Source organism: Podarcis raffonei, chromosome 16, assembly GCF_027172205.1.
Source record: "Podarcis raffonei isolate rPodRaf1 chromosome 16, rPodRaf1.pri, whole genome shotgun sequence".
Lineage (NCBI taxonomy): Eukaryota > Metazoa > Chordata > Lepidosauria > Squamata > Lacertidae > Podarcis > Podarcis raffonei.
The window spans coordinates 40,720,973-40,745,419 of NC_070617.1; the positions used below are offsets into that span (position 1 = coordinate 40,720,973).

The window sequence follows — 24,447 nt, forward strand, 5'->3', positions numbered from 1 at the left end:
CAGTACTTCGCAATAAGTATTCTTGCTGCTGTTGTAGCATACATAAAAAAATTTATATCCGTCTTTAACACCCCTTGGCCGACAATACCCAAGAGAAAGGCCTCTGGTTTCTTAGGGAAGGTATATTTAAATACCTTTTTCAGTTCATTATAGATCATTTCCCAGAATGCCTTAATCTTCGGGCACGTCCACCAGAGGTGAAAAAATGTACCTTCCTTTTCCTTACATTTCCAACATTTATTGTCAGGCAAATGGTAAATCTTTGCAAGCTTGACTGGGGTTATGTACCACCTATAGATCATTTTCATAATATTTTCTCTTAAGGCATTACATGCCGTAAATTTCATCCCGGTGGTCCACAACTTCTCCCAATCAGCAAACAAAATGTTATGACCAATGTCCTGAGCCCATTTAATCATACTTGATTTAACCGTTTCATCTTGTGTATTCCATTTCAGCAGCAAATTATACATTTTTGACAAATTTCTAGTGCTGGATTCTAACAATTCGGTCTCCAATTTTGATTTTTCCACCTGGAAGCCAATTTTACTGTCCATTTTGAACACTTCATTTATTTGATGATAGTGCAACCAATCTCTCACCTTCCCTTTTAGTTTCTCAAAACTCTGCAATCTCGGTCTGTCCCCTTCCTTTTCCAAAATTTCCCAATATCTTGGCCATTTAGACTCCATATTTAACTTTTTAACTGCCTTAGCTTCCATTGGCGACAGCCACCTTGGGGTTTTATTTTCCAACAAATCTTTATATCTAATCCAGACATTTAGTAGTGCTTTTCTGTCAATATGGTTTTTAAAACCTTTATGTGCTTTAACCTTGTCGTACCACAAATATGCATGCCACCCAAAAATATTATTAAAGCCTTCCAAATCCAAAATATCTGTATTTTCAAGAAGTAGCCAATCTCTTAGCCAGCAGAAAGCTGCCGCTTCGTAGTACAGTTTGAAGTCTGGCAGGGCAAATCCCCCTCTTTCCTTCGAATCCGTTAGTATCTTAAATTTAATTCTGGGCTTCTTGCCCTGCCAGACAAATTTAGATATGTCTTTTTGCCACTTCTTGAAACAATCCGTCTTATCCATTATTTGTAATGCTTGGAACAAAAACAACATTCTTGGCAATACATTCATTTTTATAACTGCAATTCGACCTAACAAGGAAAGCTTCAAGTTTGACCAAATCTCCAAATCTTTTTTCACTTCTGTCCAGGTTTTTTCATAATTATCTTTAAATAAATTCACATTCTTAGCTGTCATATTTATTCCCAAATATTTCACTTTTTTAACCACAGTCAACCCTGTCTCATTCTGAAACCTTTCTTTTTCAAACTGTGTTAGGTTTTTCTCCAATACCTTAGTCTTTAACTTATTCAATTTGAATCCTGCCACTTGACCAAACTCTTGAATTATTTCCAACACTCTTTTCGTGCTAGCTTCTGGCTCTTGTAATGTAAGTACCAGGTCATCTGCAAATACTCTCAATTTATATTGTTTAGCTCCGACCTGAACCCCTTTAACCAACTGGTCCTTCCTAATCATATTAAGCAAAACCTCCAGGACCGATATAAAAAGTAATGGGGAGATAGGGCACCCCTGACGTGTCCCTTTTTCAATCTTGAACTCTTCTGTAACCACATTATTTACAATTAATTTTGCTTTCTGTTCAGAATATATTGCACCTATACCATTTTCAAACCCTTGGCCTACCCCCATCCCCCGGAGGTTCTTCAGCATAAAACTCCAAGATATATTGTCAAAGGCTTTCTCGGCATCCACAAATATCAAAACTGCCTTAGTGTTTATATTCACTTCCAGCTTTTCCAAAATGTCAATTATATTCCTTACGTTGTCCGACAAATGCCTTTTCGGGAGAAAGCCCGCTTGGTCCCCATGAATCTCCTCCATCAAAACTCTTTTCAATCTCTTTGCTAAAATATCAGCAAAGATTTTGTAATCCACATTTAGTAACGAGATGGGTCGGTAGTTCTTAAGTTGGGTCTTTTCGGTCTCTGTCTTTGGTATAAGTGTAATGTAGGCCTCCCTCCACGTGTCGAGTGCCCTTCTCCCCTCCATAATCTCATTACAGACTTCCTTCAGGGGTTGTATTAACCCTTCCTTCAAAACTTTGTAATATTTGGAAGTCAGTCCATCCGGTCCGGGAGATTTGCCCAGCGTCATACTTTGGATGGCACCTTCTATTTCTTGTGCTGATATCTCCTGGTTCAAAATTGTCTTACTTTCCTGAGAGATCTTTTTCAGCCCATTTTTCTCGAGGAATTGTTGTATATCCATTTCTTTCTGCGGCCCTTGTGTATACAATTGTCTAAAGTAGCTCTGAAAACAGTTCCTAATCTCCACTGGGTTAAATATGTTCTTTCCGTCCACTTCTAAGTTTGTTACCGTGTTGAGTTTTTGTCTCTTCTTTATTTGCCAAGCCAATAACTTGCCACACTTATCTGCAGATTCAAAAGTCTTTTGTCTCATTTGTTTAATTTTCCATTCTATTTCTTGATTCATCAATTCCATAAATTGTGTTTGATATAATTTGATTCCTCTTAAAATCTCTTGCGATTTTGGTTTCGATCTTAGTTTCCTTTCCCCTTCTTTTATCTTTTCCAAGATTTTCTCTTTCCTCTCATTTTGACTTCTTTTCTTTAGTGTATTTTGTTGTATCATAAATCCTCTCATCACGGCTTTACTTGCGTCCCATACTATTCTTTTTTCTACTTTAGTCCTCAAGTTGATTTCAAAATAATCTTTCAAAGTTTTTTGGGCCCTCTTGCAGATCTCCTCATCTCCAAGTAAGGTGTCATTCATTCTCCATCTGAAGGAACCAGTTGTTGTTTGCTTCATCACCATCTTTACTGCGTTATGGTCGGAGAAGGTTTTTGGGCAGATTTCCACTTTCTTTATACTCGACGCCATACTACTAGTCACCCAAATTTGGTCAATCCTTGTCCATGTCATTTTGGCTTCAGAAAAGAAGGTTCCCTCTCTTTCTAATGGGTGTTTTGTTCTCCAAATGTCAATCAAGTCCATATTGTCAGTCATTTCAAAGAAAGTTTTTGGCAGTCTTCCGTCTTTTGTAACTACCTGTCTTTGTGCTTTGTCCATATTTGTTGAAACTACTCCATTCATGTCTCCCATCACAATTAAGTTGTAATCCATATAGTCCATCAAAGTCTCATGCAACTTCTTAAAAAATTCAGCTTTCCCCTCATTTGGTGCATAGATTCCCACTATCAAAAACTTTTCTCCTTGAAATTGAATTTCAATTGCCAAATATCTTCCTTGATCATCTTTAAAAATTTGTTTCGGTTGCAATCTTTCCTTTGCATAGATCACCACTCCTCTCTTTTTTACTCTATCTGAAGATATAAATTCTTGTCCCAATCTTTTATTTATCAATAATTTTCTATGTGCTCTTGTCACATGGGTCTCTTGTAAGCAAATCAAGTCCAATTGGTCTTTCCTTAAGGCATGAAATATATTTTTCCTTTTTCTGGGGATATTTAGTCCATTACAATTCCAGGTTAGAAGTTGCAGAGCCATGATGGGGCTATTTACTCTTTCCTCCTACAGCTCCCAATTGTTGTTCCTCTTTAGTCGGTGATTCCGTATCCGTATCTAGTGGTCCCTTGCTTGAAGGATGCCCTTGTCCCGGAAAAGCCTCCTTCTGTAGGTCTTCTTCGTGTTCTCCTAGAAACTTGTCTTTATCACTCACTGTCTTTATTCTTCTTTTCTTCCCCTTGTATTTAAAAGACAAGCCTTGGGGAAACTCCCACCTGAATGGTATGTAGTTCCTTTTCAGCAGTATCACCAAGTCCTTGTAAAAGCCTCTTGCATCTAGAATATTTTTGGGAATATCTTTAAAAATCTCAATATGAAAGTCTTCAATTTGAAGGGTTGTTTGGTAGTGCAGGTTCAGTATTTTATCTCTCTCCTCCTTTGATCTCAAGGTTATTAAACAGTCTCTGGGTCTGTTCTTCCTCTGCCTTGTTCCCAGTCTAAATGCGCTCTCTATCTTAAATTCTTCCTTGTCTAACTCCTGCTTCCAAAAGTCAGAGAATTCTTTTGTCAAAAAGTCCACCAAGTTGTCTCCTTCCTTTTCCGGCACAAGTCTAATCCTTAAGTTCCTCTCCTTGCGTTGCATATCCTGCATAGAAAGTGCCAAATCATGCTCATCTAGTTTCTTAAACACCGGTGGAAACTTTTCCTCAGCAGCCGTTGCAATTTCTTTAGCTTCCTCAGCTATCTTTCGTGTTGTAGATGATTCCTCCAATAGTTTCCCAATTGCTTCTGCATTAGAGTTCACTTTATTTCCAAGGTCAGTTATACTTTTTGTATTTAAATCAATTTTCCCAGAGATTTCTTCAATTTTCTTATTTGTTTCAGCAACTTGTACTTTAGTTTCTGCTCCTTGCTTTTTTAGTTCCTCCAAAGAGTCATTTATTTTCCCCAATACTTTAGCAAGTGCTTCTTCTGAAAACATAGTTTTCACTTTTGCCTTTGGGACAGCTGCAGTTCCAGAGGCTCCTGATACAGAAGCCCTTCTTTGCATAGAAAGGTCAACTTTGTATTGTCTGCCAGATCTCAAAGTTGTTTCTTGTGAGTCCTCTTTCTCTTTACCATCTGCCATAACAAAATCTTTCACTCAAGGTCATTCCCACACTCTTGAGCTGTCAAGCAAAAGTTCTCAAGTTTTAAAATCCACTTGTTGCTGAAACTATTCACAAGTCCTCTAGAGGGCGCAGAACAAATTCTTTGCCTTCAAATCAGTCCCACACTTTCCAAAAGCAAACAAAAGCCCTCCGAGTCCCTTTCAAATATTTTTAAAAGATCCAAAACAATAGTGTCCTGCGTATAGCTTTGCAGTGCAACAAAGTAAAATGTTTCTAAGTTGAGAGTAACCAAAGTCAATATCTCAGTTACTTTTTTACCTTCATGTAATAACAGTCCTTAGCCAGTTTCCTTTTCTCCGGCAGTCCGATCCCAGGTTTAAGAGCAGCGGTAGACAGTCCAAATTCTTTTTTAAACAGGCAGGAAGATACTGTAAAATTTTCTTTCCCCCCCTCCTGCCTTCGGGGAGGGAGCTCTCTTTACTTTGGTGGTGGATTCCTTAATTCCCACGAATCTCCTTTCAAAAGTTACAGCTTGAATGCCTTTCGCTTTGATCTTGCTACAGAACGGAAAGCAGACTTCCTTTTTAGTGCTTGTCCGTCTCGGTGCCCAATTTCCTTAATTTTAGCGTCCAATTAATCTTTAAAATTCAGTCCTACTCACGGAAAGTTGTTTCTTATTAGTCCAATTCACCGGAAGAAATCAGCGCTCTCCGCTAATGGCGACGCGGCTTCACTTCGCAGGCTGGGTGAAAGCGACTCTCAGCACCGCTCCACGCACCCTCCGCTGTTCCGTAGCCTTTAAAAAGGCTCCTTCACAGCGTCGGGGGGGCGCAAAGGTGCCCGCCGAGTCTCCAGTTCACAGGCTATGCGCCTGTGATTTTTGAGGGTCCCCGCTCCGCCGTAGCTGCCGGACCCGAACCCACGAAGCAGATCTCTCTCGGGAGCTCCGGGAGAAATCCGCCATTAAGCGCTGGCGCTGACCGGAAGTCCGGAAGTCAAACTCTTTGAAAGGGTCAGCCAAGTGGGCTGGACAACCCCTTCCACTGCAGGACGTTCTTGCCAGCAGCTCCTAGGGCTCCTCAAAAAGGAAGTGGCAGAAAACACCATTTTAAAATGGCTTTCCTTTGCTTTCCCCTTTTCTCTGCTCCTTGACTGCAAAAATTCTTCAGTCTCCTTCACTGCCTACATTGTTGTTGTTGAGTCATTTAGTCGTGTCCGACTCTTCGTGACACCATGGACCAGAGCACGCCAGGCACTCCTGTCTTCCACTGCCTCCTGCAGTTTGGTCAAACTCATGCTGGGAGCTTCGATAACACCATCCAACCATCTCGTCCTCTGTCGTCCCCTTCTCCTTGTGCCCTCAATCTTTCCCAACATCAGGGTCTTTTCCAGGGAGTCTTCTCTTCTCATGAGGCGGCCAAAGTATTGGAGCCTCAGCTTCACGATCTGTCCTTCCAGTGAGCACTCAGGGCTGATTTCCTTAAGAATGGATAAGTTTGATCTTCTTGCAGTGCACGGGACTCTCAAGAGTCTCCTCCAGCACCATAATTCAAAAGCATCAATTCTTCGGCGATCAGCCTTCTTTATGGTCCAGCTCTCACTTCCGTACATCACTACTGGGAAAACCATGGCTTTAACTATACGCAGTGGCGTAGTGTGGGGGGTGCAGGGGGGGCCGGCCGCACCGGGCGCAACATCTGGGGTTAGGGCAAATCCACGGGTTAGGGGGTGCAAATCCACGGATTAGGGGGCGCAAATCCACAGGTTAGGGGGCGCAAATTACTTGCCTTGCCCCAGGTGCTGACAACCCACGCTACGCCACTGACTATACGGACCTTTGTTGGCAAGCTGATGTCTCTGCTTTTTAAGATGCTGTCTAGGTTTGCCATCGCCTTTCTCCCAAGGAGCAGGCGTCTTTTAATTTCGTGACTGCTGTCACCATCTGCAGTGATCATGGAGCCCAAGAAAGTAAAATCTCTCACTGCCTCCATTTCTTCCCCTTCTATTTGCCAGGAGTTGATGGGCCCAGTGGCCATGATCTTCGTTTTTTTGATGTTGAGCTTCAGACCATATTTTGCGCTCTCCTCTTTCACCCTCATTAAAAGGTTCTTTAATTCCTCTTCACTTTCTGCCATCAAGGTTGTATCATCTGCATATCTGAGGTTGTTGATATTTCTTCCGGCGATCTTAATTCCGGCTTGGGATTCATCCAGCCCAGCCTTTCGCATGATGAATTCTGCATATAAGTTAAATAAGCAGGGAGACAATATACAGCCTTGCTGTAGTCCTTTCCCAATTTTGAAACTGCCTACATTCCAGTGACCCAAAGCTTTTTCCCTTTCCAATCCTAGCTGTACGCATCCTGCGTGTAGTTGCCATCATTCATCAGAAGTTCCAGAACTCATCTTCTAGCTTATTATTGAGGTCCTTAGTTTTCCTGCTGCAGTATCTCACCTGTTTTTGAGCAGGGGTTGCTGCATTTTTATCCTGGCTTTTAACACTGGCTTGAATTTATATTGAAGTCGGATTTTCTAAATGGTTTTTAATAAGAGGAATAATAACATTTTTTTATTTATACCCCACCCATCTAGCTGGGTTACCCTCACCACTCTAGGCAGCCTCCAGCGCACACAATAATAATAATAAAACATAAAACATTAATAGTAAGAATCAGATCCTATATAAAAAGTCACAAAAACTTTAAAATAAACAACTTATATCAAATAAAGTAATATTCAGTAATCCATTAGAATCCAATAGTACATCAGCAAACAGTAATTTAACAGTTTACACTTATCAATTACCATAAAGAATTACTAATCTATAATCAATAAAATTACATTTAATTACAATGCATAAAATTCCACAAATGGTCAACTTGAGAAACAAGGATACACAACTCAAAATTTTATTTTTAAAAACTATCCCTGAACTCCTCTCTTCCCAGCTGTTTCTGCTGTTCTGAAAGTCAAGGTCTGGGAAAGGCTCCCGGGGCTGGAGGGGGGCAGTCACTGGTGGACAAGGGGGGGTGCGCCCCGGCTGCCATGCCTGGGGGGGTGACGTGGTGGCACTCGCACCCCCGGTGGGCCAGTCCTCCCAGGGGTGCCAGCTGGGGATGTGCCCCCCCTGGTGGGCGGCCCCCCAGAGGGTTATTGCTCACATCCCCGGCAGCCAGAGCCACAAGCTGGGTGTATTTGTGCAATTGGCGGGCGGCGCTGGCACCCCCAGGAGGATTGATGTGTCGTCGTCCCCCAGGTGCACGTCATATTTGGCGTTCCAGGTGCTTCAGCAGCTTCCTCCGCCACTGGGGGCAGTACTGGGTTTTATGGATATATAGTTGGTGAACCGCTCTGTGAGGCATTGTTGCTTTGAATCTGTGTGTCGGGACCACTTGCTATTGCTGAACCACAACTCCCATCACCCCTGGACGTAGGCCATGCTCGCAGGGGCTGATGGGAGTTGTAGTCCAGCAACGTCAGGAGAGCCAAAGGTACCAACACTCTGGATGGCCATTTTTAGCTGTGATTCCTGCTTTGCGGGGGGTGGACTAGAAGGCCCTCGGGTCCCTTCCAACTATGATTTTCAGGAGTTAAATAATAATAATGCTAAAAATTATTATTATTTGTCCATTAAAAAGGGAAAGAAGAAAAGGGGAGGTTAGGGGTAGGATGACATTAAGAAGAAGAAGAAGTTTAGAATTAAAAGAAAAAAGTGTGTGTGTGTAAAAATATAAAAGATTAAGGGAGAAGAAAGTATACAAGGGTAAGCATAGGAATTAAGACAAAAGTCAAGAATCAAAGTCAAGTGAAAAATGGAAGATGAGGTTAAAAATTCAAAAAAAAATTCAAAAAGAAAAAATACATTTCTGTAGAATATTTGGAGCTGGTGACTTTGGATCCTTGGTGGGGGGGTGGTCTGGGATCGGAGTGGGATATGGGAGGTGGGGGCCCCTCTGCCCCTTCTTGGCTCCCACCCTACTTTCCCTAGGCCCCACTTGGAAGCTGGCATGTAGCGCTCTCCCCCGGGCTCAGCGGTTCTCCTACCCCTTTGTCTGTCCCCTTGTTTGTTCCAGGAGTTGGGGTGGACTTTCTAGCCCTTCAGCCATTCAGTTTGGGGGCTCCTGGTGCGATACCATGTCCCTGGGCCTGGAAGAGCACTTGAGATTGCTCCCCCAAGTCTGCCATCTTCCCCAACTCTGATTTCATGAACATATGGAGGGCCAACGGTTCCTGACCACTGGCCTGAAAGGTTATTCCAATGGTTCTCAAAGGGTGTGGCAGGAACTCTGACAGATGCAAAAGATCAGAAAAGACAAAGGCTTATTTGTGTTGACGAGGAGATAAGAGTTTGTCTGTCTTAAATTAGACCTAAAATTAAGGAGATTACCCAGCAAAAGCAGGCTCTCACCTCTCATACAGACTTAAGGTTCATATGTAAGAGGCTCGGTTATAATTACCGTATTTTTCCATGTATAAGACGACTCCTATTTTTTTTTAACCCAAAATTAAGAAAATGAAACCCTAAAATAGAAGTGAAAATCGTGGTTGGTGGCAGCAAGTTGTTGATCTTATTGGGGGCGATTGCCCATAAAGTTTACAGCATGAGAAGCATGCAGTGCACCGTGGTGCAGAAGCAAAGGCAGCGGCTGGGGGGGCACCTCACGTTCCCCCTCGGTTGCAGCTGCTGCTGCAGGGAAGCAGGCTCCCAAGCAGGATGCCAAGGAAGAGCCGGGCGAAGGCAGCGACTGCTCTGCATGGGGCCATGCTGCCCAGCAAACTCAGCTGAGGAAGGTGGTGAGCGGAGTGGGGGCAGGGTGGGAGTCTGAGAGGGGAAGAGGGGGAAAAGGAAAGAAGGGCAAGGAGAGGCAGCTGAGGCAGCTCTCAGCGGCGGTGGCAGCTGCTCTTGACCTGGTGGTTGAGCCCGCGGGGGCTTCAGGAGGCGAGCCAGTCGCCAGCATGCAGTCCTGAGGGGGAGGAGAAAGGGGGGACGGCAGCAGGAGGACCGCCTCAGCCTGCCCAAGCCAAAATCCCAGACATATGCTTAAATATTTTAAAAATTCCCCCAGGTGCCCATGTTCCGTGTACAAGACGACCCCCAATTTCTTACTAATTTTTTAAAGCAGAAAACCTCATCTTATACCTGGAAAAATACGGTATATTTTGGGAATAACTTGTGTTCTTACGCAGTTGCATTGTTTTTTACTTTCTGGATGTCCCATGATCATATTATAAAGTAGTTGTGTTCTATGTTATAAATCAAGCACTGCTAGGATTTGCTGCTTTTTGTGTTCCAATGTATTTCTTATCAATAAAAAATTCAGTGTGGCACAAGCAAATATTTATTCTGAAAGTGTGGTCCAGAGGAAAAGGTTTGAGAACCACTGGGTTATTCAGTAAACAAAATAAGTTAAAAGGAGGGTCACTTGAATCCCCCTACAACCCTTCTAGTTTTCTGTGTTCTTGTAAAAAGAAAATTAATTGAATTTATACCTATACCCTATACCCAAAACATTGTATTATTTAGTTTTTTAATCTGTTCCATCAATTTCCACTGTTCTTGTGAATGTGAAAACAGATTTGTGTGCCATCCAGGCCTGGATTGTTGATAATTGACCTGGTTGCCCTCCATGTGGGCTTTTCTGGACAGGTGTCTGGGCTCACGGCGACTATTGCAAGATCAACCCCAAGACAGGAGGCATCGTCATGCTTGGCCGCAGGTAGGCCCATCACTTTGGCGTGACCATATGTGAGGGATGCTTCGTGGCAGTGAGCAGAGGGGCTGCTGCGCACTTGTTGGCTGGGAATATAGGGACACATTGTCAGTCTGGCTCTGCTGACTGGCTGGCGTTTCTGAGGCTGGGCCAGGAAATTTCAGAGACTCCCCCCACTCTTTTCTCCCCCTCTCCTCTGTTTCAGCATCCCGTGGTCTTCGTCAGGTGGCACAACCTTTCCTTTGATGCAGGGCTGGCCCATGGCATACTGCTGCCCGAGGCAAAACAGCAAATGCCTCCTTCTCCCCCACGTCAAGTTGCATGATACCCAATCCAATGCCAAGCAAGTTGCTTTGGCATCTAAGGCAGGCTCCCAACTCTCATCAGCCCCAGCCAGGGTAGCCGATAGTCTGCTGTGGCCCCCCCAGTGCAACAGCATCTGGGAGGGCCGCAGGTTCCTCATCCTGTCTATAAAAGGCCCTTGGGTGTAGGAATGTAGGCAGCTGCCTCATAGTGAATCAGGCTACTGGTCCATCACACGCAGTATTGTGTCCTGGCAGTGGCTTGCCATGGTTTGGGGAAGAGTGCTTCTTCACCCTCTTGAAGATGCCCTCTTGAAGATACCCTGGATCTTCTGAGTAGAGGGCAGATGCTGTGCCGGGGAGCTGCATCTCTTGCTCCTGCGGTACTACAGTCCCCAGAATTCTTTGGGTAGGACCCACAGTCATTAAACCTATTTAGATCTTTACAGTTCTTGTGGGCCTGTTTGTTGTTTATGTCTGTATAAAACATTCTAATGGGTATGAATCTCTAACAAACAGCGGCCTCTTGGAATCCCAGCCTAAGGATCATTTTTTGTTGCATATTTGACACAGTTGTTTTATTGAGAACCATGATAAATTCCCTATGTTTTGTCTCTCTTCAAAAGACTGTGATTATGCTTTAATGATGCTTTAATAATGATTATGCTTTTCCTCTATGGCTTGTACTTGTTTCCTCCCCCCAGTGATGGCACACTGAATCCAAGTGGTGTGAGGTTTGGGAGTTCTGAGATCTATAACATAGGTATGCAATTAAACATTTATCCACTCTTCTTCCTCCCATTAATTACAGTATTGGCTAACTTGATTTCTCATTTTTCTATCTTGACTTCATTCAACAACAACCCTGTGAGGTAGAGAACAGTGTGTGGGTGCTGTAGGATTTGAAGAGGTTCAAACAAGCCAAGTCACGATTGGCCTCATCTGTAAGGCGTAGAGTACTGGACCCTGCATGCACTCTATAAGTCTATTAGTCTCTAAGAGTACAGTTGCCATTTCTTCACATGCCCTGCACTGTGGCTTGGTTCACACACAATGCTATGTTGTTCATTTGGAATTTGCAAACCCAGCCCAGCAGACTATGGCTTGTATTTTGCCAACAAATCACAATGTGAAGCCAAGGTTTCTTGTTGGTTTGAACTATGGTTTGACTTTATGGCCAAACTCAACAGTTTTGCCTAATAATTGTTTTTTTGGGCACCCCACCCCAGGCACAAAGTAATAGCAGCTAGAAATCAAACCAAGCTTTGGAGAAACAAGCTTGGCCTGTCTGCTCACCTAAGAAACCACTCATGCTTGGTTGCGCAAACCATGGTCAAAGTGTGCAAACAATGGCTTAGTATTATGTGTGAGTGCAGCCATTGAGACTTCCCCTGAGAGGAAGCTGCTCAGACAAACAGTGGCATTTTCAGGGATGTCTGCTTGCTTTTGGAATGCCCACCCATAGGAGGCACAACTGGCACCATCTATTTTTAGGAGCCAGGCAAAGACGTAATTTGAAGGGTGGCATTGTGCCCTCTTTTAGCAGGGGGGATCTGCAAGTTCTGACTTTTACCTGTATAGCTGCATTTGTAGATTTCTATTGGATGTCCTTAATTGGTTTTAATGTAAGATACTTTGGGTCGCTTTGTAAAAAAAAGCAACCAACAAATATAATAAATCATCATCAGAATTTGTCCATCTCTGTATTGTCTGCTCTGACTGGCATCAAGTATTGAAGGCAGTGGGTTGGGAAATACTGCCCTACAAATGTTTTTGGGCTTTCATCATCCCCAGTCAGCTTGACCCAAAGATCAGGGGTGATGAGGGGTTGCAGTCCAAAACATCTAGAGAGCGTCAGGTTGGGGAAGGCTCTTTCATATCTCAGACAGACATTCTTTCTCATCATTTGCTACTTAAGCCTTTTACCTGGAGATGCCATTGTAGATTATCTCATGAAGGAACACCTGAGATACATTTCCAAGGTCTCCTGGAACTTGGGCTTGAAAGCCACTGGGCTGCACAGGATAATTTGCAAAACTGCTTGAGGAAAACTCTTGTTTTGGGTAAATGATTTATTGTGAAGTTTACGCCCTGCCCTTCTTTATAAAATGATCCCAGGGCCGGTCACAGTCAAATGCTCATGGTTTTAAGGTCCAGAATTAAATAGCCTTATGTTGTTCCTTTAGTGGGCACTCCTAAAGGAGGCTCTTAACAACATCAAAGGAGGCTTGCTCCATTACAGTGAATGGGGCCCTGCCCCACTAGGCCAGTCTGCTCTCAGCGCCCCCACCTGCCTGCTTTCTTAGCTACATTCGGTTCAGAGGGCTGGCACTGCCTCCTCCTTGGGCTCAGTGCTGCCCTTGGAGAACTCAGCAGGGAGGAGAAGGAAGGTGGGTACAAATCTAGAACTGGTTGTCTCTGCCTGCTGTTGCCTCTGGCGCCACCTGCTGTTAGTCTCCCTGCTTCTGCCCTACCAGTCTCAATGGGTAGCAGCCACCGTTCAGCAACACTGAGTCCTTTTTTGAACCACATTTTTTTTCCTTTTAAGCCACATGGAATGAAAACACAGCGACACGTTGTGGTTGATATCTTTATCAGCAAATGTGTGTAGCAAATCCTCATTTCGAGGGTTGCCTCAAGCCATCTGGCATGCCCCGTCCCGAGGCAGTTTGCTCTTTGGGGCCCGGTTGTCTCTGGTGATACCCTGTCAATGGATTCCTTTGAGGGTGCTTCACCGTCATAACTCTTGCGTGAGCACAAAAGAGGTTGCCAGCCTGGTCTGTGAAGTCAGTGGAGGGTCTGCAGTAACGAGGGCAGGGAAAGAGAGAGGGCAGAAAAATCAGCAGTTGAGTGAAGCAAAGGACTGTTTGGCTGCAGGCCTGGTCCTCCAATGTGGGCAGCAGATGAACTTTAACCGCCTTCCTTTCTCTCTCAACATCATCCCCCCCTCCTTTTCTTTGGAGAGGGGAGATGATTAGGAGAAACGGCAATTGAGAAAAGATAATATCCGTTTCCTATCACAATCACTGGCTATGCTGATGGGATATGGATTCCAGCAATGCCCAGAGTGCCCCATTCCTCCTCTATTCAGCTGCCCAGTGGGGATCTCATCTGAGGTATTCTGAGATTCTTCAAGAGGAAGCAGGATAAGCATCAAAGAAGCTCCTACTTCCAATTCCTGCTTGAATGGCTTGGCATTCAGTTGTGTTATAATTTACTTTATGAATTCAATTCTGTTTTTAAAGTCTGCCTCTACTGCTATTATTAATAAAGGCAGCATTTTATGTAAATCACTTAAAAAAAATATTAAGCAGTATATAAACCTTGATGGATGGATAAATAAATAAATAAATAAATGCCCTCTATTCTACCACTGGATTTCATACTGCACCTGTGACCAGCAAATTAAACATATTTGTATTCTGCCCAGCCAATCAAGTTCATTGCGTGATTTACATAAGTAGTTGGGGTCTAAGCTGGGAACCGCAGCTTAAGTGACCGAAATTACTTCTTACTGTGAATACATCTTATTTTAGTCTTGTTTCATAAAATAATCAGCTTTTTCCTCCAAGGAGCTCATACATGATTTCCTTTCTCTCCTTGCCCCACCAATATTTTCTCCTCTTAATAAACTTGTGAGGTAACTTAGGCTGAGAGAGAGTAAGTGGCCAATCTTGCTGAGTGGGATCTCTTCAGGCCTAACCATACTCTCTAACTACTACTCCACACCAATTAAGAATATAAAAGCCTCATCTGCCTTATACGTTTAAAGAGGTACTATCCTGCTTTGAACACTCAGGGCTTCCCCCAAGAATCCTGGGAACTTCAGTTAGTTAAGAGTGCTGAGACCATTCATTCCCTCTGTACGAAGGAAAATGGGGACAAAACTAGACCAAGTTGGCTGTGCCTGCCATTGGCTCTGGTGCCATCTACCTGGTTAAAGTGCCAGCTGCCCCTGCAAGCCACCATGGCCTGGCTTTATAATGGGCACATATTTACTATTCCCTGCCACGGGGGCGCAAATAAGTCTAAGCCAACATTTCCTTTGTCTCTTCAGTGGAAGCTTTTGAGGAGGTTTCGGACAGCCTCTGCGTCCCTCAGTACAACAAAGATGGCGAAGAAAGGGTGATCCTTTTCCTAAAGATGGCCACCAACCAGGAGTTCAGCCCAGATTTGGTGAAACGCATCAGGGAGGCGATCCGCGTCGCACTCTCTGCCCGACATGTGCCCAGCCTCATTCTGGAAACTGAAGGCATTCCGGTATGTCAGCGCAATCCTTTTTTCTTACTACTTGCTGCTGCTATATTTTTTTTTTCATTGTTACCTTGGAATAGTCATTAAGGAGCACTTGTCATCTCTCTTCAAAGCCCCCACATGCCTGGAAATTTTAGTCTCTTATTTTTTAATTTAAAAAGTGGAGTGGAGTTTTATAGTTTGTCTGTGTTGCTTAGCAACTTGTGTGTGCTTTTCTTCCTGAGTAAGCCTTTTCCTCTTTTTCCTCCTTTTTTTAAACAGCAAAAAAGTCCCCTAATAAACACCTCTGTTTGGTTTATAAATATACAGGTGTCCTGTTCATATACTGAGAACTCTTGGGTGTTGTTGATAAGTATAAAATGAGATGATTGCCTTTCTGATGTGCCAAAAAGCTGCTCCCCGCAAAAAGCATTTTGGATAGTTCTGTTCTCTAAAATGATAGGTTTTTTATTTGTTTTGCAAGAAGTCTCTCTTTAAAAAAACCCAAAAAACCCTCAAAATATCTTGCAAAGCTTGTGACCTAATTTTTTCACAACTGAAGGCTCACAGAGACAAGTAAGGCCCGTGAAGGAAATTTGATCTACTTCTGACTTTCATGAGCAGGAACATAGGAAACTGTCAGATCACTAGTCCATCAAGCTCAGTATTCTCTGCACAGACTGGCAGCTCCTCTCCAGGGTTTCAGGCAGGAGTCTCTCCCAGCTCTACCTGGAGATGCTGAGAATTGAACCTGGGACCTTCTGCATGCAAGGTGGATCCCGTGCCCCTGAGCTATGACCCTTCCAGTGATAGCCTTGTTCTCCGTGACTTTGTCCAAGCTATCACTGCCTCCCATGGAAGCAAATTCCATAGTGTCAATTATGCACTGTATGACAAGTACTTCTGTTGCCTGTCCTAAGTCTCCCAACATTCAGCTTCACTGGATGGCCCCGAATTTCAAGCTGTGTACACACGACACCTTTTAAACCAGATTCAAAGCACTCCCCCCCCCAAAGAATTCTCGGCAGAGAGTTAAAATTCTCACTGATCCTTAACTAATTACAGGGTCCAGAATTCTTTGATGGTGTTTTAATGGTATAGTGTGTATGGAGCCCTAGGGTAATGAATGAGGGAGAAGAGCAGTATTGGACAGTCTTTAAAAAGGATGTTGAGTTAATCACTCATGGCTTCTCATTGTTCCCATTGGCCCATGGAGTATGTTTGTTTGTTTATAGAAGCATTTATTATACTGCCATATCATTAAAGATCTTGGTGTACAACAAACGAAACACCATTTAAAAGTAATATAAATAATAAAGTGGCTGGCTAATTAATCAGTAAGAAAAAGTCTCCAATAGAGGCCTGGAAGTCAAGGAAGCAAGGATGCCTCCTGCCACATCTCTGCATGAACTGTGTTCCACAGCATGAGGCCAGCAGCACCAAATGCCCCACCAAATGCCAGTCGGGCCTCTTTAACATGGAGGGCAACTAACAGCACTCCTCAAGATGATCTTGGTGATCCAGCAACTTCTGCAGGGCACCATGTTGGTCTAGCCAGTAGGTACTTTAATGGGGTTGTTATAGTGTCTTGCCAGCCTGGGGCGAGCTGATGAGTGTGGCAGAATCGCTCACCCACATTATAGAAGCCATAGTCTTCAGCTTTTTGGTACCAGCATGTTTTTCTTTAAGCCACACTTTGCCCCAGCCTGCCTCCCTGAAAAGCAGCAGCATCAGGCCCAGTGTGTGGGGTGGGTCTGGTCCTGATCTCTGGTTGTATGCTCCCATCCCTCTGCAAAAAAGCTATGGAAGATCAGCTTCAAATGGCTCCATAAACTGAAACGAAAAAGTAAAAGGAGGCTTTCGGGTGTTTATATGTGACAGCTGGTTACCTAGGAGTAGCCAACACTCTGAAGATATGTATAACTGAATTCTAATCACATTTTGAGGTAAAATATGTCCCTACAAGAAAGCACTCAGAGCTGCAGTCTTGCTTTCCTCCCATTCTTTTTTTGTTTGTTTGTTTCCTTCCTCTCTCCTTGGACCTACGCTTTTTTTGTCAAATATAACTCCTGGAACTGCAAAACAGTATTTACCTGCCACTGACCTCCTTTTTGGGAGCAGAGAGCTTATTGTTTTTTCGTGAGCCAGTGTGTAGGAAGAGTGTGGACTTTCCAGAGGCATCTGGATGGTGACTGGGAGAGAACTGGATGTGGGATGCAGAACTTTTAACAATCTGCATCCCAAGCAAGCACATTTATTGCTGGTTAGCCAGTCAGGCCTTTTGCATACACAGGCAATGCGATAGGTATTACGAAACACTTGGAACCATAATAGAGTATAATTAAAATGATATCATTACAGTAACTCAGTTACATATATTAACTTGTGATTTGGTGTCTTGGAGTCATGAGCACAGCATCACTATTTGCCTAGCAGTGGCTACTAGGCATGATGGCCAAATTCTCCCTCCGCAGCTGGAGGCAGCGATGCTTCAGATGTTTCTGGAAACTGCAGAAGGAAGGAGGGCTCTTGTGGTCATGTTCTGGTTTCCCCCAGGCATCTGGTGGGCCGCTGGACTAGGAGGGCCATTGGCCTAAGGCAGCAGGCAATTCTTATGTCCTTATCTGCTTAATTTCACAGTACACAATAAATGGGAAGAAAGTTGAAGTTGCTGTCAAACACGTTATCGCCGGGAAGGAAGTGGCTCAGCGGGGCATCTTCTCCAATCCAGAGACCCTGGACCTTTACCGAGACATTCCTGAGCTCCAGAACTTCTGAAGGAACTTGCCTTTCCCCCATCTCTGTGTTTGTGTGTGCGCGTGTGTGCGTGTATGGTTTTGTACTGTGTATATAATATGTATATGGACGCTGTATGCAAAAGAAACTATTTAAGCAATGGTGTTTCTTTTGAAAAAGGAGAAACACCGTTTTGATTTGCCAAGTGCTTCGTGAAAAGGCTTCTGGAAGGGCAGCCCTGCAAATTTTGGTGTATCGGCGTTGCTTTCCTTCCAGCCTAGAAGATCTAGCTTGCCTCTTTTTAGATGCAGCTGGGTACAGAGGCTTTTTAAATGATCCACACTAAAAAAATGTGTCTTCTGGTTTGAATTTTATCTTTTAAAATCGAGGCAATAGGGTGGTAGGCATATATACCATTTGATTATTTTTGGAGGTGGGGCACCTGTTTCCCCCGAGATGCTATTGGACTCCAACTCCCATCAGCCTCAACCAGCATGGCTAATTGTCAGGGATTATAGGAATATAGGAATTGTAGTTCAGCAGCATCTGGAGGGCTGCATGTTCTCATTCCTGGTTATGGTTTAAAACTGCTCAAGATTCTAGGAAACTACTGATGGCTTTTCAGTGGGAAGACTAGAAGACTGTGGGCATGTTTCTCATGCTTGCCACTGTTCTTCACTTGAGGTTTTTTAGGCAATGGGGATGTTGAGTGTGATAGAAAGAGTGCATTCTCAGTGGTGATAGTGCCCAGTAGGCTTAGATAGCAGCATTCTGAAGAACTGGGGGTGTTTTCCTTAGACCACATCCCCCAATCCTCAACAGGAGACAGGGGATTGATCTGTCACTGACAATTGCATGTGGGAAGATTTCCCAGATGCAAGGAAGTGTTCACAACAGCTGGATTCACTTTATTTTTACTTATTCTTTTTTAAATAAAGAGATTGACTTCTGGGTCTGTGTTTAAAACTTTTTTTATTTTTTAGAAATACCTCTTTTTAAGATTAGCTTTTAAGACTACTTTTGGACTACTGCTTCCATCGGAACCAGCCAGAAAAACACCTGGAGGGCACCAGTTTGGCAAAGTCTGTTTTGGAACAGAGCACAGATTTGCTGCCACTGTTTGAAATAATACTTGACTTTCCTGCTAAAATATGAAAGGTTGCAGCCCTCATTTAGACACATCTTGCAACCAGTGGAACCGGCTAGCAGTGACTAGCAGATAGTTCCATCAGTTCCCCGGGACTTTGGGTTGGCACCAGGATTTCAATGCCTCATCTTCCCAGCCCTCAAACAATCTAATTTGGAGAAAGGGGAGATGCTGGAATTAGAAGCATGACTATGCACTTAGTTTCCTGAAACAGTTTTCCTGGTTTAAAATTTTATACAGATCTGAAGAAAGCAGGTCAATGTGATTTTCATGCACAACCCATTGTGGATCCTGAGCATGGAAGTAAACGGCAAAGTCACTAATCTTTTACATCCCCATTTTTAACTGTGTGTGGGCTAAAGGAGGACATTGTCACCAGTGAAGGTCAGTGTGGTGCTCTCTGGATGCTGATGGATGCCAGCTCCCCTCAGCCCAGCCTGCGTAGCCCAGTGGTCAAGGGTGATGAGCCCTGTGGTCCTTGCAACATCTGGAGGGCATCACATTGGCTCTTGAACCTTTTCTTCCACACTGCCAACAGCAATGGTAGCTTTGGCAGAACACATCCCATAGAGACTTTGGATACTTAGCCCCCATTTGCCTCTGTTGGTTTACAAGTAGGGCCCAGGAAATTGGGTGTGTAAGCAGGAGAGTGCTGGCAGAACCTCTCTTCCATTAGCTGCCGGTGGACTTGGAAAGGAAGCTTGAGAGCCCTTTATCTTAAAACCAGGTCACAACCACACCATCTGTTTAAATCTCATGGCTTCCCCCAAAGAATTCTGGGAACTGTAGCTTTGCAGGGGGAGTATGTGAATGCTCCTGGGATTACTTGCGCTGGAGAGAAGCCATGAGCTTTAAATGGTTGTGACCTTGGCTTTCGTGGGAGAAAACGGGAGAAGAGAAAAATAGGTGTGGAGAGTCCATGAGATTACGGCTTAACACCAGGGCCAGAAGAGAAGCCCTTTCGTGGGCTGGATTGAGTATACAGGCTGCCGGCTGCCTATCCTGTGTCCCAGAAACTCCCAAGACCTTTGTGTTTGGTGGCCAATATGAGTAACTTCCTTTCTTTAAAATAATAACCCTACCGTGTGATCTTTTGGGGGCGTGAGGGGCGAGGTGGAAGGAACTGTTTCTTGGTGCTTTGTAAAGGGATTTCCCCCCTAATAAAACAAATTGTTACTTGTGTATGGAAAACAACTAAACAGATTTTTTATGGTCCATTGTGTTTTTCATAATGGAAGATGTAGTTGTGTGAACTCGGCAAGAAAGAAAGGTTTGGTGCTTCAAAAACTCCTGTGTTATTTGGAATGATTGGTGAACAAATTCTGTCTTGGATCCCTCCCCCCTTTTTAAAATCACGTTCAGTGATCTCAGTGATGCTTTAAGGAATTTAAACTTAATAAAACTGCAGAATAAATTCTCATCTTTATTGTGGAGTGAATTGATCGTATTAGTGTTACTTTGTAAGGAGCAGAGGTCAGTAAATCCAAAAGCGTTTGCTGGCATAGGTTCTATGGCAGCCCCACTTTTTAAAAGAACTATGTACATACATATACTGGGATTTTACTTATACCCATTGTGTATTGGTCCCAGGAACTTGGTTGCTCCAGCCTTTGCCAACCCAGTGCCATCACCCAATACATCTGAAGGGCATTGCGTTGGCAAAGGCTGACGTGCAGGACATTCCCATCTCATCAGAGTTCAAGATGGTGGCCGTAATTCTAAATGGCTGCTAAAAACCATCCCCACCCCACCCTGCTTTTGAAGCCAATATACCAGGAAAGATTGGCGACAGAACCTTGAAACAAAAACTGAACAAAAGTAGGCATCTTGAGTATTTTGTTGGCACAGAACTAGCCACAGGAACAGAATAACTAACTGTCCAAGCAAAGGTTAAAGTAAACAGTTGAAAATGCAGGGGAAATATTTTCATTTTCAGTCAAAATCAGGCACTAGAAATTAGGGGCCAAGGGGGCTGACCTACAACCTGCCATGTTGGATATATTGCTATGGTTTGGTTGTAAGTGGTAGGAGACCCTGTGGGAAATAGACATTATTTTGAGGGGAGAACTGGACACTTGGGGATTCAGGGCTACAATGGACAGGTGTGTAGGGGAATCCCTGAAGAGATAAATTTGAAATCTACCCCTCCAATCACTCAGGAGTCTAATAAAACAATATTTATTTACCATCACAGAGACTTGAGAAGGGGGGCAAAAGTGAGGGGGCACAATAAACTGGGCTGCTGCTGACTTCCGGGTTGGCGCCATCGTCTAATGGCGGATTCCCTCCGAGCTCCGGAGGGAATCGGCTCAACAGGGGTCGGGTCCTGCTGCGGCGGCGACGCGGGGACCCTCAGAAACCACAGGCGCTGAAGCCTGTGGACCTGGTGACTCGGCAGGCACCATTTGCGCCCCCCCGACCCGCAAAGGAGCCTTTTTAAAGGCTCTGGAACGGGGGACGGAGAGCGGCGTGGTGCTGTGAGTCGACTGCTTCCCCTGCTGAGTGAAGCCGCATGCCATGGACGGAGAGCGCTAACTTCTTCCTCTGAACATTTGGATTAAAAGCAACAACCCGTGAGTAACACGGAAATTGGACTTAAAAGGGAAATTTTCTTTGGGAATTAGGCACGATCGGGTAAGGTGCTAAGAGGAAGTCCGCCTACCCGCCTTGTAAACATCGTAAAGCAAGGATTTTATTACTAAGGTTGTGAGAATACCTTTCTTCTTTGTGGAGAAAAGCAATTAACTTTACGTTGGGGCAATTTAAGTGATTGTGCTGGAGGATAAGAGCTAACATTGAGAACAGAATTCACCCCTCCCCCCAGACCCGGGAGCGATCGGTGAGAGAGCCTGCGGAAGAGGCATAAAGACTTTGACAGCTGTCAAACTAGCTGTCAAAGTTGGGGAAAAAAGGGAAACTTTGTTTTTGCTGTCTTTGCTGGTTATACTCGCTACAATTTGGTAACAAATTGTTAAAAGAAAGAAGAAAAGGCTAACTTGGCTTTTGGGTGGGAATTGGAAGACATTAAGAAACTAGAATCCCTCTAGAGGGGGTTTAGGACATTACAAAAATGGCTGTAAGTGGAAAAATACTGGCTGAACTGGAGAAGACCTTCTCTCTCCTGGGAAAATTGCAGGAACAGACGGATGTTTTGACTATAAACGTCACAATACTGAAGGGAACAGTAAATAAAGTTGCTGAGCCTGGAAGGGACTTGACTCAAGTTCTTGCAGAGGAACAGGGAAGCTTTGTTGTTGACCTAAAAATCTTTACAGCCGAAGAAGAAAAGAAATCTGAGAAATCTGAGAATGTGATTAAAGAGGAACATGATGATCTGAAGGAAAAAGAAGGAGGAGCTATAATGCCACAGATGGTTGAGGAGAGCCAGAGGCCGATTAAGATGGACATAAAGGAAAACAAGATCAGGATGATGGAAATTTGGTTTGAATTGAAGAATGGAAAATGGAGAGATCTCCCTACATGGAGATCTGAAGACATATGGAATACAAACCTGGCTAATGTGGAAATTGGAGCCTTTGGGACATTTGGACCTAAGAGAAGTAAGAAACAAGATCTTGGCTCCATTTTTAAATATGGAGGCCTGGCTGGAAGAAATATGGACCTTATTGGAACAGAGCTTCTTCGAGATTCGGAATTTAAAATAAAGGACTATCAAAAAAAACCGGCAGAGAGGAATTGAGAGAGAGTTGAGAGCGACGTGAGGTCGCCAGGCTGACTACAGATGGACTGATGGACTTTGGTTGGGGTTCGAAACCGGGAAAGGGGGTGGTGGGGCTTTGGGAATCCAAAGGGTGTATAAATATATTTTGTTTTAACTAATTTGGTTTTGCCACTAACATAAAAATGGGAATTTCGGGGAAGGGAATTGGGGCCGACCTTAGAAAAAGATTGTTAAGAATAAGTGTTGACGTATAAAGATTGAGGCTTTTAAGTTAAAATTGGTTAATTAAATTGATGGGGCGAATTTAGGAAAAGTTTTCTAAGAATAAGTATTGATATATAAAGATTGAGGTTTATAAGTTAAAATTGGTTAATTAAAATGAATTAGAGAAAATAAGGTAAAGTGTGGGGACAAGAATTTGCTGAGCTAAAAATTGGAATTGGAATACAAGAAGGGGAGGTGTGGGGAAGTCAAGGAAATTGGTTATGGAAAGCAAGCAATGTAAACCTTTTTAATTGTTCTTTTTTTTCTTTTTTTCTTCTTTTTTGTCTTTCTTTTTTATTTTTTTAAAATCCCAATAAATATATTTTAAAAAAATAAATAAATAAACTGGGCTGCTGTCCCTTACAGGGATCAGATCTGCAACCTTGACACTATCAGCACCACACTGTAGCCAACTGAAGAAGGTGCTCTTTATTGTGCATGATTTGTCAGGGTGGTTATACATGATTCTGCTTTCAGTAACGCTGGCACATGCAAACGTTTTGGGGCAGGCGTATGGCTTCATTTCCAATCAGTGTGTGTCCCATAACTTCCTCCTGAAATTCTGTATCTTTTCAGAGCATACATATTTGGGGTTCCTTTTTTTTTTGTCCTGATGTTGTTGCCTCTCCAGACCCCAGTAACACTGCAGCAGTATCACAGAACAACTAATAAAATGGAATAATTTGCACACTCTCCTGCTTAAATCCAGCACTCGTGCATTATTTTTGCTGCACAGCACCTCCACAAAAATCGCCAGTCTGGAAAAACCCTAATATTGCAAATAAAGACACCATAAGTCTGTGGGGTTGCCGTTGTTTCATTTCAAAGGTGAGATATCTTTGCAATGTGATGGCAGTTGTGGGCAGTCCTACTGCTCAGAAAAAGAGGGATAGATTCAGTTTTGACAGTGTCCCTTCTATATTTTCTAATTTATGCATGTAAGACTGCAGGTTTTGTTGGAAGTTGATCAATGCCATTTTATTATAAAATCAATAAAATATTCTAAAAAGAGAGAGGTGCTGAGTACACCCCTGGTCCATGCAGATGGTATTCCTGCCTGGGGCATCAATGGTGCTGGCCTCATCTCACCTGCACCTCCACAAACCTGCCCATGACTAAGTTCCTCCAAAGCCTTGCACCCCCAGTTCCTTCTCCAGCATCCTTAAAGGTACATGTATTCCTCATAAATTCTTTAATTCGCGCAGAATGACTGGCATTTACAAAGCACTGTGATCTTTATTAATTAGCAAATATGGAATAGTACATTAATTTGGTAGTTTGTTAAGAGTCACTGGGAATTGTAGCTCTGCTTGGGGCAAACTTTACTGCCCAGAATTCTTTCAGGGAAAGAATGTACTTTGAATATTCTTTCAAGGCCTGATGGGTACATAGCCTAGGGATGGAGGGGGGGGGATTTTCAATTCTGCCCCCCGCAGCACTGGTTCCAGTCCCGCGGGGGCGGGCGGAAGGCGGCTCCCCGGAGGCGGCGGCGAGGGCGGCCGGAGCCCCGATCCGCGCGCGGCGCCGCGCCCTCCCGCCCCTCGCAGGACGGGCCAGGCAGCCGGCCGGGCGCGCCCGAGGCGTTTCCCGAGAGGGGCTCGGCGGAGGGTCCGCTTTCCTGCCGGCCGGCGGGCGGGCGGAGGTTGCGGGGCCAGCGGAGAGTCTTTGCCGACCTGGACCGGGCGGATTTCTGCCTGCCTGCCGGCCGCCGCCTTCTACTCCCCTCCGTTCTCCGCT

The 24,447-nt window shown here is 44.0% G+C and overlaps 1 protein-coding gene across 1 annotated transcript in view; it reads left to right on the forward strand.

Moving 5' to 3' along the window:
- The window catches only part of AACS (acetoacetyl-CoA synthetase), a 58,860-nt gene extending 38,676 nt beyond the window's left edge, over positions 1-20,184 (forward strand). The window contains exons 15-18 of the mRNA XM_053368333.1: positions 10,283-10,352; positions 11,353-11,411; positions 14,706-14,908; positions 17,522-20,184. Coding sequence (XP_053224308.1) covers positions 10,283-10,352; positions 11,353-11,411; positions 14,706-14,908; positions 17,522-17,659 — 470 coding nt within the window. The 3' untranslated portion in view covers positions 17,660-20,184. The remainder of the gene's footprint in view (positions 1-10,282; positions 10,353-11,352; positions 11,412-14,705; positions 14,909-17,521) is intronic.
- The last annotated feature ends 4,263 nt before the right edge of the window (positions 20,185-24,447 follow it).